This window comes from Dendroctonus ponderosae, unplaced genomic scaffold (assembly GCF_020466585.1).
Source record: "Dendroctonus ponderosae isolate FM_Combo_2020 unplaced genomic scaffold, Dpon_F_20191213v2 Dpon_F_20191213_366, whole genome shotgun sequence".
Lineage (NCBI taxonomy): Eukaryota > Metazoa > Arthropoda > Insecta > Coleoptera > Curculionidae > Dendroctonus > Dendroctonus ponderosae.
In genome coordinates, this window is record NW_026018576.1 from 7,792 (window position 1) to 20,120 (window position 12,329).

Sequence of the window (12,329 nt, forward strand, 5' to 3'; positions counted from 1 at the left end):
AACTCGGCCGGGTTCCGCGCCCAACGCTAAAAAGAACATTGCACTTTAGACGAACCAATAGTATATGTGGCGTTGAAGAGTCCAGTTGGGCGATTTTGATTTTTTCAGTTTCTACTCGCTAAGTGTTTATCGGGGAGTTTTCACGCCCGTTTGGTCCAACTGGAGTCTGCAACGTTTAGTTTATGTTATGCCGATATATAGCATCGCATCCAGTCGCCAGAATGGGAAACACTTGGTTCAAGCTTTTGCCATTCTGCCGATAATCATACACTTATGAGGGTATTATAATACGCAAGTTAAATACTATTAAAAACGTTATTCAGTACATTCTCATTTGGGGTACATCATCATACAAAATTAGTTCTATTGTATCGTTACAAATTATTTAAAATAACGTTCTGGTAGTTACATTATTGTTGTATGTATATGGAACTGTAACATAACTATACATGATCCGGTTCTATTGTAACTAAAACCTGTTATTTCATACACTGTGTATATATAAGTTATATTAAGTTTGTCATTGGGTACTCTGATAGGGGGGCCGATGGGCACTTTTGGGGCTTTTGTGGTTCCACGTCGAAAATACACTCAGTCGCTTCACTTCAAACGGTTCAAGTGGATTCGTTTTTTGTTGATGATTCCCTTAAAAGTTTGCCTACAGCTTCAATAATTTTTTTCAGATTTTCTTTGGCAGAAAAACATTCTGCTGAAGCTTAAAATAGTTTGTCTCTTTTTGCAGGTCTTTTTTACTTTGTGGCAGAACTCGATTTTTCTGGTTGTTGTTCGCTTCTAAAGTGATTCTGAGGTTTAAATTTGTTGAGACCTGGATATTGAAGCTAAATTTGTCTAAAATCTTTCTTTTCAGTATTCTGTTTCAAATTTTGGGTATCCCGCAAAACCAAATTTCCTGACGTCTTTTATGGTGAGTTGATACTAAGTGGCTTTTTTTAAATACTAAGAACAATTTCCCTATGAAGCGTAAGAAAGACGCTTAATCTGTTGTTTTCAAAAGGCTGCTGCAAAGAGTATTTAAAAAACCATCAAAGATTCAGTGTATAACTAAAAACTTTTGCAAATTATAGGCTTTTCGGTCAATGCTTTGTGGAAAAACGTTGTTTGTCTTGGAGCAACGTTTCGACCGGTATTTTTGACCTGCCAGGTTAAAAAAAATTCGAAACATTGGTTTAAAAAACAGTGTTTTTTTACAATCCATTGCGAAAAATCCCAACATTTGAAATACCGGGTGTTTCAAAATTTGCGACTGAATCTGGTAAATCGGTAGAGATGCGGAGTCGGTTAAATTAGGGCAAAGTTGCGGACTCTGATGCATGACAGAATGGTGTTTTAGAAGTTTGAAAATACCAAAAGAAATGTTTGAAAAAATCCGAAATTGAATCAAATGAGGTTTTTTCTCAAAATGTGTAAATAAAGACATGTTTTTAAATAGTTCTCACATTATTGGAACAAATGTTACTCTCCACAAAATAAAGCTGACATGTCTGGCATACAACGTTTCGTTTTTGGCCCACCATCATCAACTTACCTACTTTCTTTAAATACAAGTACAAAGCTCGTTTTTTACGGATTTTTTTGGAAATTCATCAACTTTCAAACCTCCTTTTTTTACATCACATTTTAACCTACTTCGTATCTCTTAACGTTAATAAGATACCAATGCGAACACGTCAATACGTAACGTCCTGTATAGTTCTTTACATACAGGGTGTGCTGTAAGCATATGCTCAAAAGGGTACTGCGATTTTTTGGCTTAAATCAAGACGATCGGGCCTAAGTTTTATTAAGAAAAAATGTCTGGCTCCTCCGCTATTGATAATCAAAGTTGTTCAGAAAAAGATATTTTTTTAAGCCAAAAACTCGCAGTACCCTTTTGGCTCACTGTAAATTTGTTCTTGCGTAAAACTCATGTTTTCATGAACCAACCGAGTTGATCCGCTTTGGGCAACTGGTGAAGTCTTGAGTGTCTTGATTCAAAAGCTGGCAGAATTTTTTATTTCGTCACTGCAATCAAATAATTTTTTTTTTTGAGTTGATGCACTGAACCTGTTTGGACTCTTTGTAAAATCTTGTCGCATTCATAGTTTTTCCGCAAAAATATAATTTCTGATTTGAAAGCAAATAGTAATGTCAGAGGTTAATAATTAATACTAGAACTATAATTTTTTATGTAAGAAAAAAAGCACTAATTTTCTCTTCCCCGTAAAAAACCGTGAGGAACCTGGGCTCTTGAAAGAACCGAAAACTTGAAACAACAGCTCAAAGAAAGCAGATTTTCATGTATCTACCAGCCTCAACCATCTAGAGTAGTAATCTAGTAATTAATTGAGCAAAAAGAGTGAATGTTCGAGGTGGATTAGATGCATCTATACAGGGTGTCCCATAGTGTCCAAAGGCCGTTTAAGGGTGGGTCCCTTTGCCATTGAGTTAGCCCAGCGAGTGTACCTACTGCTAGTTGAGTCCTGTAACGTAGGTGAATGATAACCGAAACGGATTTCGACAAATAAGTCGCAAACCGAGACAGAATTCAACGGGAGACACCCGGCGTTTTACCAACAATTGTACATGTATACTACAACCCACACAAAATTCTATGTATTACATATTGGACTAGAATAGTGGATAATTAATTTCATATGGAAAAAATCGTCGGTGTCAGGTGAAGAACCACATGATGATACAACTATAGCAAATAAGAGCGCTATAAACGGTAGGAGATTTTCGTCATAAGAAAATAGAATAAGGCAGATTTTGGTTATACACACTCATATCATTTTTGCTTTCGAAAATTTAAGGCGCAGAGGTGCTTAAAATAAGCTTGTACTTTTTTCGTGATATACATTTTTGGGATGGCCGTTTTTGTCGTGGCCGACGGCGCCGATTTTCGCTTCGAAACCGAAATTTTTACAATTAGTATCCACCACTATAATCTACACGTATAAAATACCCTTAAACATCGAAATTAATTATTCTAGGCTTACATTTAGGACCAGATGCTTACGTCGAAAGGAACAATTTCACTTTATATTATTAGACTGGGCCTGGACGCGCGACAAAAACGGACCAAACACTCATTTTTCCTTCATTTTTTTTCGTCTTTTTGAACCGGTGACCGAAATATGTTTCCGAACAGTGGATTTTGACCTGAAAAAGTGCCTCCTGTAAACGAGGAAAAGGATTAACCTCCTTATTTATGTGTGTGCATACGATACCAAACGTGAACGCAAACCTGAAACTATAATTATCGTCGATTAAAAACGGCCAAAGTCGGTTATAACTGTTTAAATCAACCCGCTGTCCAACTGCGTTCCCAACTGGCACCCCATCCTCTACATGATCAGTATAATCAAGACTTTGGTACCACTTGGGAACCCAACCGTCTACTATCTGGGAGTCTGGAGGTTTTTAATCCAAAACCACCCAGGTTTTTTTAAGGAGTCCTCTTGGACAAAGATCTTGCTGGTAAAACTCCCTGATGGTAAGCCAGTCTTTGGACAGCTACTTAACTTAAGATTTCAACCATGCTGGGGATCCTACCTAAAGAAGAGTGGGGGTGGGGGTTAGCTACGCTACAACCCTCCGTCCATTCCACATTCTGATTGGACTCGGGGCTTTGGAGTGACCTCAAAAATTACTTTTACAGTCTCATCCAGAAATTGTTACGTTTTCCTCATCCGGGACCTCGAGCAAGGCCTTTTCTGAATTCATCTGTTACTTTTGTGTTCAACAATTCGAGACTGTAGTCGCCATTCGGGTGGGACTAAGCGCGAATTGAGTTACGAGCCCCCAAGTGCTCGTTGTGAGTTGAGTGAGTGTCATTAAATCGGTTAAATCTGCAAGTTAAAGTTGGGTGAATTGTTAAAACCAACAGTAACTTTTTGAGGTCTGATGTGTTAAGTTAACGGGCAGTTTCAAGAATGAGCGCTGCGGCTCTTTTTGGAAACCGTCCATAGCCAAGTAAAAATCTGCAGGATACCTATGAACAACATTAAAATAAAGCACTTTGGTATTCTCTTCATGATCCCTGGGTCACATGTTGCCGGTTCCCAAACTTTTGTACTCAGATTTATACCCGATTCGCTATTTTTTACAGTTTTGAAATAAACACCGACGGTGTGGTGCGTACACGCTAAATATGTAGTCACTATTGTATGGAGATAAGCTTATATTTATTTACAGTACATTGTTTTACTTACAGATTTCAATTCAGTCTGTTCGTCCACTTTTCCTCAGATCTGGATCGACTTCAGTGGGCGAAAAGTGAAAGAACAGAAAAGACGGTTTACACGAATACATAAATACAGTTTGGTTTGGAAGAACCGAGCGTTTAGGGTTTGAGAACCGACAGCATTTGGGTACTTTACAGTCGACAACGTTAAATACTTTTTTTTAATTCTAATAAACAACTATACTCTTATTAGTTAAATTTCAAAAAACGTTTTTTAATGTAACGTACCGGATTTGCGGTCCCGAGATGAAACTCAAACGAACGAAAATTTCTTTAATATCCAAAATGATGAATTTTGAAAACGAACTGAACGTTCTAACGTGAAACTGAGACGAAAATCAATCGTAATTGAATGGCAGTCTTTCGAATTTCGGCAGTTTCGAATAAACTTTTCTTAGGAACAGCAAAATCACCATTACATAGCCTAGCTGTAGGCTAAGTTAACGCTATCCCGGGACTCGACCTGTGAATGTGACTGAACTATTGCGGGATGTGAAGGAATACTGTTGTTTTTCTCTGATTGAACTGTATTTACATTTTTGTAAATTTCCGGCTGTTGCAAAGTTTTCTCTTCTAGCTTTTGTTTGTTTTGATTGAGTTGAAGGAATTTTCCCCGAAATTTACCCCACTGTAAACTCGCACTGAACTTGCAAGCACAACGAAAAATGAAAAGCCAAACGTAAAACCAAATAAAAATATATTATTTATTTATGTTAAAACTGACTAGTTGCTTCACACGTGTCAACGAGATCGTGTATAATGTCCTAAACTAAAAATGTGCATGGTGAAATAAATAATAGTAAATTAAAAATAATCATTGCCTCAAATATTAAGCAGACATGCAAATCAAATGATAAACAATCAGAGCAACTAGTCTAAGTGTTGGAGGAAAATGATCATGGAAAACGTTGAAACGGAGCTGAGGAGCCGGCTTTTGTTCTGGGCAAATCCCGAGCTTGATGCTTCGAAGCTCAAACTCCGTCTCAACCTTCCCCGGAAACTCAAAAAAGCGGCATATCTACTTAATATTCAACCACAGCAATTACAAACATAATCGGTGTGTATAAAGGTGGGGAAAAGGCGTCGCAACTGAGGCTCTTTCAGTGTTGTTTGCATGGGATGCTGCCGATTTCTAAACTATTTTACAAACTGGCCAAAATTGCGGCGCCTTTTGCCCGGATCACTCACCGACAAACTGGCCAAAAGCCCAGATTGCCGGTGAGCGAAAACAAAAAATAACCACTTTCCTATAACATTCTCTCTCTCTCATCTTCAACGACTAGCAAAAATATAACCTTTGGTTAAAAAATTATAAACTAAAATGTATATACAAGGCAGATGGGTGTTTTATATATATGTACAGGGGCGTGGACGCAGCACAGTTTACAGTGGCTCGAAACAAAAACATGCCAAAGAGTAAACGGAAGTTTTGAATTGGTGCAGATTTTGAACTTGTTACCTGCTGGCTTGATACACAAAAATTAGGACTTGCCGTCAATATAAAACATTCGCTACCCGGTAAATATTCAGGTAATCACTGGATAATTGATTGATATTTTTGGTTGCGATTCACTGTTCGCCAAGTTCGGCGTTTTGTAAGAATGGAAACCGTCCTGTAACAACTATAACAATGTCCAATGTCTTCAAAGCCGTCCGGGTATCGGGACTACTCGAAAAAACCATTGTAAAAACAGTCACCGATTCGCTGTGCAAGATTTGGAGCCAAAGCGGTACCAATTAGTACCAGAGCCCGCCCATTGGTACCGGCACTGTCGCCGTTGGTACTGCTTTTTGCTCGGAATGGCCGGAAGGTCACTCCAGTTGTTCCAGGAAATTGGGCGACTTGAAGTACTCGGGCACCGGATCGTCCATTCGACTGATGATTTTGTAAATCGACTTTTTCCACGACTGTTCTGCATCGCGACCTTCTTGGATGGCTTTGAAAAATTCCCTGAGCGTTTGCTCCACTACGAACCTGAAGTTGGAAGGAACCTAAAAAATAGACAATTTTCGTCAGCAACTTCAAGCGCGTTTAAACCAGACAGCAAACTCTACTTTTTCTTTGCTTCTCCGTTTGGTATACACTGGAGTATAGAAAAAATGCAAAAAAACTACTCAAAAAAGCGAAGGAAGTCAAATGGAAAGCGATTCAGTTAAGATGCTGCTTTTCCTAGGGGCATAAAGTTGCCAAAAGGCTCCAAAAGTGAATAAAGCAGAAAGCTACGAAGAAAAATGGTTGCCAATAAAAAGGAAGCAATTGAAATGATGATTTCGCCTTGATAAATCGGGCTTTCTCAACGCGCTCTTCACGCTCAAGCTTTCTTCACAATTAGGCGAAATAAATTATAGACAACAAATTTGCGTTTTTGGCTCTTTTCGTTTGCTGCCTGCAAAATTGCTTCAAAAATAAATGAACAGAATAAAAGCAATATGGAAACTGCAATAGAACTAAAATAAACAGGAATTAATTTATAAGACCAAACACCGCATTTTTTCTTGACAATTACGCAAAGGAACCCAAATATATGAAAACTGCGTTTTTCCTCATACTTTTATGCAAAATATTAGCAGAAAATGGGCAATAAATGAAACAATCTGTACTAAGAGATAGAACGCCTTTTGTGAGACCAATTGACAAAAGAAAATACAAAAGTGATGGTTGAATGGATAAACCGACAAAAGAGGGCCAAATTGCTTCGAAAACGGAATGGAGGGAATAAAAATTGCAAAAGACTGCGAAAACAATTCAAGGAAAAATGTGTTCTTAATTTATAAAGCAGGGTTTTTCTCCACAATTAGGTGCCTGATCGCCAAAGCGTAAAAAATACGTTATTCTGGTTTCCTTCATTTGCACCAAACTAGTGCTTCCAAAGTGAATGGAGCATGTGAAAAAGAATACGAAAATCTCCTAAAACCATTGCGTTAGAAACTAAATAAAACCATCTGAACTGTTTCGTTTTAGTCAATGAGGCGAAGGAACAGTGAAAAGTGAAGCACAAATAATTGATTACATAAAACCTACAAAACTGCCGGCAACATCAAACGCTTTTTAAGGGCCAAGGCGCAAAAATTGCATTTTTGGAATGGTGGTATAAAAACCGGGAAGCAATGCAAAAAAATGTGCCAAATTAATCCCAGGAAACAAGTAGGTAAAGAGACGCGGTGGAAGCGAATTGCTAAACTAACTAAACTAAATATGAATGAAAAAGCTTTAGAAGTGTTTTATAATCTTTGAACATGTCTCATTTTCCGTAGCACAAAGTGATAAGAAAACCCTCCTTAATTTTGTTCAGTGAATCAGCCCAGACATCTAGAAAAATTATAAAAATCATCCTCATGCAAATGAACGGAACAAAGTGGATATCAAGAATACGAACGAAACAAGGGTTTTTTTTAAAGATGTCTCGGTTTTCACGAACCTGTGGGCCCCATACCTCGATGTGATTGTTTCTGTTGTAATGCAGATTGAGCACTCGGTATAGCTCGGAATCTGCTCCCACATGCAAATCATCACCATTCTTCACTCCTTCTGATACAGCTTGTCTGGCGTATTTCTCCATTTGAATGTAGTAGAATTCCCTGCAAGGACAAAAGGTTTGATTAAGAACTTTCCAAGAAGCCACCGCTTCGCACAACTGCATTTTTGCAGTTTTTCACTCCAGAAATTGATGAGCAATTAACCAAAATTAAAATTGAAAAATCGTCTAGAAAAGCGCAATTAAACCTCCAGCTACCTGCAGACTTACTTGATATGCACAGAAAGCGTTAAACGTGTGCCAACCAGATAAGCTGGTAGGTACTTAATTATTTAGGGCGACAAATCTATCTTGAAAGTGCAGGTGTCGTACCGCTATGAAACCTACGTGATCTTTGAAAACAATTTCCTTAACATGCGGGCTTGAACTGTAAAAGGGGTCAAAGAAATTGAGACTTGGCAAATCATAAGGGCGATTACACACTTAAGTCCCATCAATGATGAATAATCGAAAAGTATTCCGGCTGAACTAAACGATTCGTGCCCGAATCGGAAGCAACAGTTGCTGGCGTTAATATTTTACCATGGTTAATACAGAAGCGTATTAATTATGCATGCCGAATTGGCCTATAATTGGTATTTGAATTCAATGACATGACACTGCAATGTTTAGGTAATATTAATTCGGTTTCGATGCCAAACATTTGTATTATTATAATCGAGCTTTGATTATCTTTGTAGCCGTCAGGTGAGTCTCGCAAGGTGATGAAGTGGACGATGCTGAAGATTAAATGACCAGCCAAGTTTAAACTGCCAAATCCATCTACTTGAATCGACATAATTGAATGAAATAGTGGCAAATTTCGAACCAAACCTGCATATAAATTACGTCTTTTTATATCAGTAGACAAGTGGGGATCTTTATGCATTGGCATAGGGTAACTATAGCCCTTCGATGACAATAAGACAGATGTTCAGATTGGGAAAAACCGTTAGAATATTCACTGCGCCGTGTTTTTAAAGATTAGAACATTACTAGGTAAGGGTGCTAACCCTCTTCTCGGTTTTAGAAAGGGAAAGTCGCTTTTTGGGGCTTATTGTTCGGTTTGGGAATATTTCCGTGTCCGGTTTAAGGCCCATTGAAGTTGTAATTCTTTTTTTTTTTTTGGTCGAGAACTCGTGAGTTTTTCGGGATTTTAGTACTTTTAGCAAGACAACTGCGCCATTTGCTTCAAAAATTCCTAACTTTCCTTCTAGAGCAAGCAGTGACTTGAAATTTCTTCTCAACCATAGAAGATGCTTCAATCTCAACACCCTAAAGATTTCATTGAATTCGCACAAAATTCAGATTTTTTCCGCCTTCGTAATGGCCAATAATGCCATTCGATTCGCACCAATTCCAGATTTTTACCGCCATAGTAGATATTAGTGCAATAATGAACGCTTTCAAGCAAATGCGCGGTCTGTTTAAAAATTCCTAACTTATAATCTAGTGAAAGCAACCGGTTGAAGTTTCCCTGATCAGCAGATACTCAAATATGAAAATGCTACAATTTTTTCCGCCCTGGTAAATGCTAGTTCAAAAATTGAAGTTGTCAGGCAACTGCACCATCTGCTTTAAAAATTCTTAATTTATCATCCAGAGCCAGCAGCGACCTGAACTTTCCCTCATCGATAGATGCTACTTTGGTCTTAACCCCGACAAAATTTCATTAAAATCGAACCAAATTCTGATGTTTTCCGCTTTGGTTCATTTTAGTTACAAAATAAGCGCTTTCAGACAACAAGCTGTGCTATAAAAATTCATAACTTTTAACCAATCGAGCGCCGCTACTTGAAATTTTCGGCATCTGCGGATGAGGCTTGAGTTTCAAAGCTCTCAAAGCACCAATCGAATTTAGGCGAAAATTGATTTTTACTGCTTTAGTAAATGTTGGTTCAAAATGGACGTTTTCAGATAATTGCACGCTCGGCTTTAAAAATTCCGAACTTCCAATCTAAAGCTCGCAGCGACTTAAAATTTCCCTCATATGTAGCAGATACCTAACTCGAAAAACCCAGAAAGTTTCATAAGAATCGTGCTTAATTTAGATTTTTGTTGGCATAACACATCCTAGTTCAAAATTTTGCATTTTCAAACAACTGTAGGCTCTGCTTTACAAATTCACAACTTCGAACCTAAATAAAGCAGCTACTTCACATTTTCACCATCTACTTACAATGCTTCAGTTCAAACGCTCTCAAATCAGCATTTAAAATTCAATAAAACTTGATTTTTGCCGCTCTTTTAAATGTTAGTCCAAAAATGCACGTTTTCAGACAATTGCACGCTGGGCTTTATAAAATTGTACCTTCTAATCTAGAGCAAGAAACGATTTAAAATTTCGCTTATCGCTAGAGCCACCCCAAAGCTGAAAAGTCTCAAAGTTTTATAGAAATCCTGATTAATTCTGATTTTTGCCGTCATAATGAATATCAGTTCAAAAATAAGCGCTTAGAGACAACTGCGCACTTTAATTTAAAATTTCGTAACTTTTCATCTACTATAGGAGATGCTCAAATCTCAAACGCCTGCAACATTCACTGGAATCACACGGAATCACTCTCGGATTTAAAAATTCATCACCTATAATCTAGAGTAAGTCGGAAATTGAAATTTTCGGGATCTATAGAAGACACTTGAATCAAAAAACCTTGAAAATTCAAGAGTTTAGCTTCAAATAGAAAAATTGCTTTTTTGCTTCGAAGATGCAATGCGCTCTTGCTGGCAAAACGTCACCTGTTATGTTAATTACACTCAATTCATGCACTATTGAAGGAACCAAAGCGAAAAATGTAGCTTAACGATGTAAAAGCAACAATAACTGTACAAATAGTTTGGATAAATTCTCACTGTTTAATCCATCAAAAAATATGTGCACTTTCTTTGGAAAAATGCGAGGAAAGATCGTCAGACCTCGAAGGGACCGACGAGGGCAAACAAAAGGCGCAATCCGGCATCCGAAGTTCTTTCTATAACGATTGTTACTTGAAGTTGGTTAACGCTAATTAGTCATTGTTAATTAAAAAGAAAAAAAACAGGTCGTATTGAATATGTTACCGGGAAAGTCGCATAGTTTTTGAGCTGTGGATCGTGAAAAGTTTCTCATTTTCTTTCCGAGTATTGTCTGCTGGATTTCTTCATTTTTGTATGAAAGTTTTAATTTCCACTGCTGGCGTTAAGTATTTCGGATTGAATGCAATCTGGCTTAGGAGCACCAGCCACCATTGCCGGATGATTTAGGGTTAAATAATTAACTATCAATCAGACATAATCAGGGAGTACCAATTAAGGCAATTAATTAGCATAATAATTATGCGGAGAAATCCACGTGGCAGTAGCAGGGAGGCGGGACGAAGGTGTAAACCGGTAAATTGCTTCCGGTCACTTCGAACTGATCGTCGATCGTACGGACTTTTAATTAAAGAAGCCGAGCCTAGTGGTTATTTAATTATGGTAAACTTAGCGAAAGGCTCAATGCTTTCATTAAGAAATGGGAAAAGGTGCAGCAGGAAAAACGCCACAAAACAGCTAATTTCCTAGAGCTGAACCAGCTCACGATTCTTTCGGCGCCTTCAGGTGTTAAACTCAAATTAAATCTTGCAACTACTCCTAATTCGTAATTAGCTCATTGCAGCATTAACGTGTAATGTGCTCCTTAAAAAATATGGAATTCCCTCGACGACGCCCTATTGCTCAATTAAAAATTACTTAATTAAGATCTTGAGACTAATTAGTAGACGGCAGGAAAGAAAAAATCGCTCGGTGACTTTGCGTATGTTTTAAATTAGTCGTTCATTACATTACGGCTTAGAGGCGATTTTTTAAATTACGCTACTGAATACTAATTGCTGCTAAAGACGACGACTCGTAATCACTAACGTTTATCTGCTACAGGCGCTGTCAGATGTGCGATACATTTCTCAATTAAAAATTATTTAATTAATTAAAAAATCAAATCATCAAAGAGAAGGAAGACTTTAACCAATAAAATAAGCGAGACATTTTTACAGTGCTTCTATTGARCATGCCGAAAGTTASAATTGAAKGCCGAAAGTTAMAATAATCGGGTTTCAGACAACCGCATGCTCTGCTTCAAAAATCCGTAACYTCTCATCTAGAGCAAGAAGTGATTGKTAATTTTTCTCATCTATAGCAAAYACTTGATAGAASAGACTTGAAAGAMAAACTTCTGAAAATTCTATTTGATTCGCAGGAAGTCCTGATTGCTTCCGCCTTAGTGCAATAATAAAGAATTGAAAAAATTCCTAACTTCTCATTTGCATGCAAGCAGCGACTTCAAATTCGCCTCATCTATACAAGAGGCTCGAATCAAAAAACTCTGAAAATTCCAATCCGTTCGCACAAAGTCTTGCWSTTTTTYCGCCATAGCACATGATAATGCAATAATAAACATTCTCAGMCKCACACTCTACTTTAAAAAATCCTGACTTCTCATCTRGAGCAGSCAGTRATTTCAAATTTGGCTCATCTATAGACGATCCTCTTCTGCCAGAAAATTCTGAAAATGCCATGCGATTTGCAGAAAATCCTGATTTATTCGCCRT

At 37.7% G+C, this 12,329-nt stretch overlaps 1 protein-coding gene across 1 annotated transcript; it reads right to left on the reverse strand.

Annotated features, from left to right (window-relative positions):
* Positions 1-4,926: 4,926 nt before the first annotated feature.
* On the reverse strand, positions 4,927-7,825 carry LOC109542589 (homeobox protein prospero; the record flags this gene model as incomplete). Its single annotated transcript, XM_048665431.1, is given in 2 exon segments — positions 4,927-6,238; positions 7,681-7,825. Coding segments are annotated over 2 exon segments (325 nt in total), but the record flags the coding sequence as incomplete, so codon positions are not given.
* Positions 7,826-12,329: the final 4,504 nt, after the last annotated feature.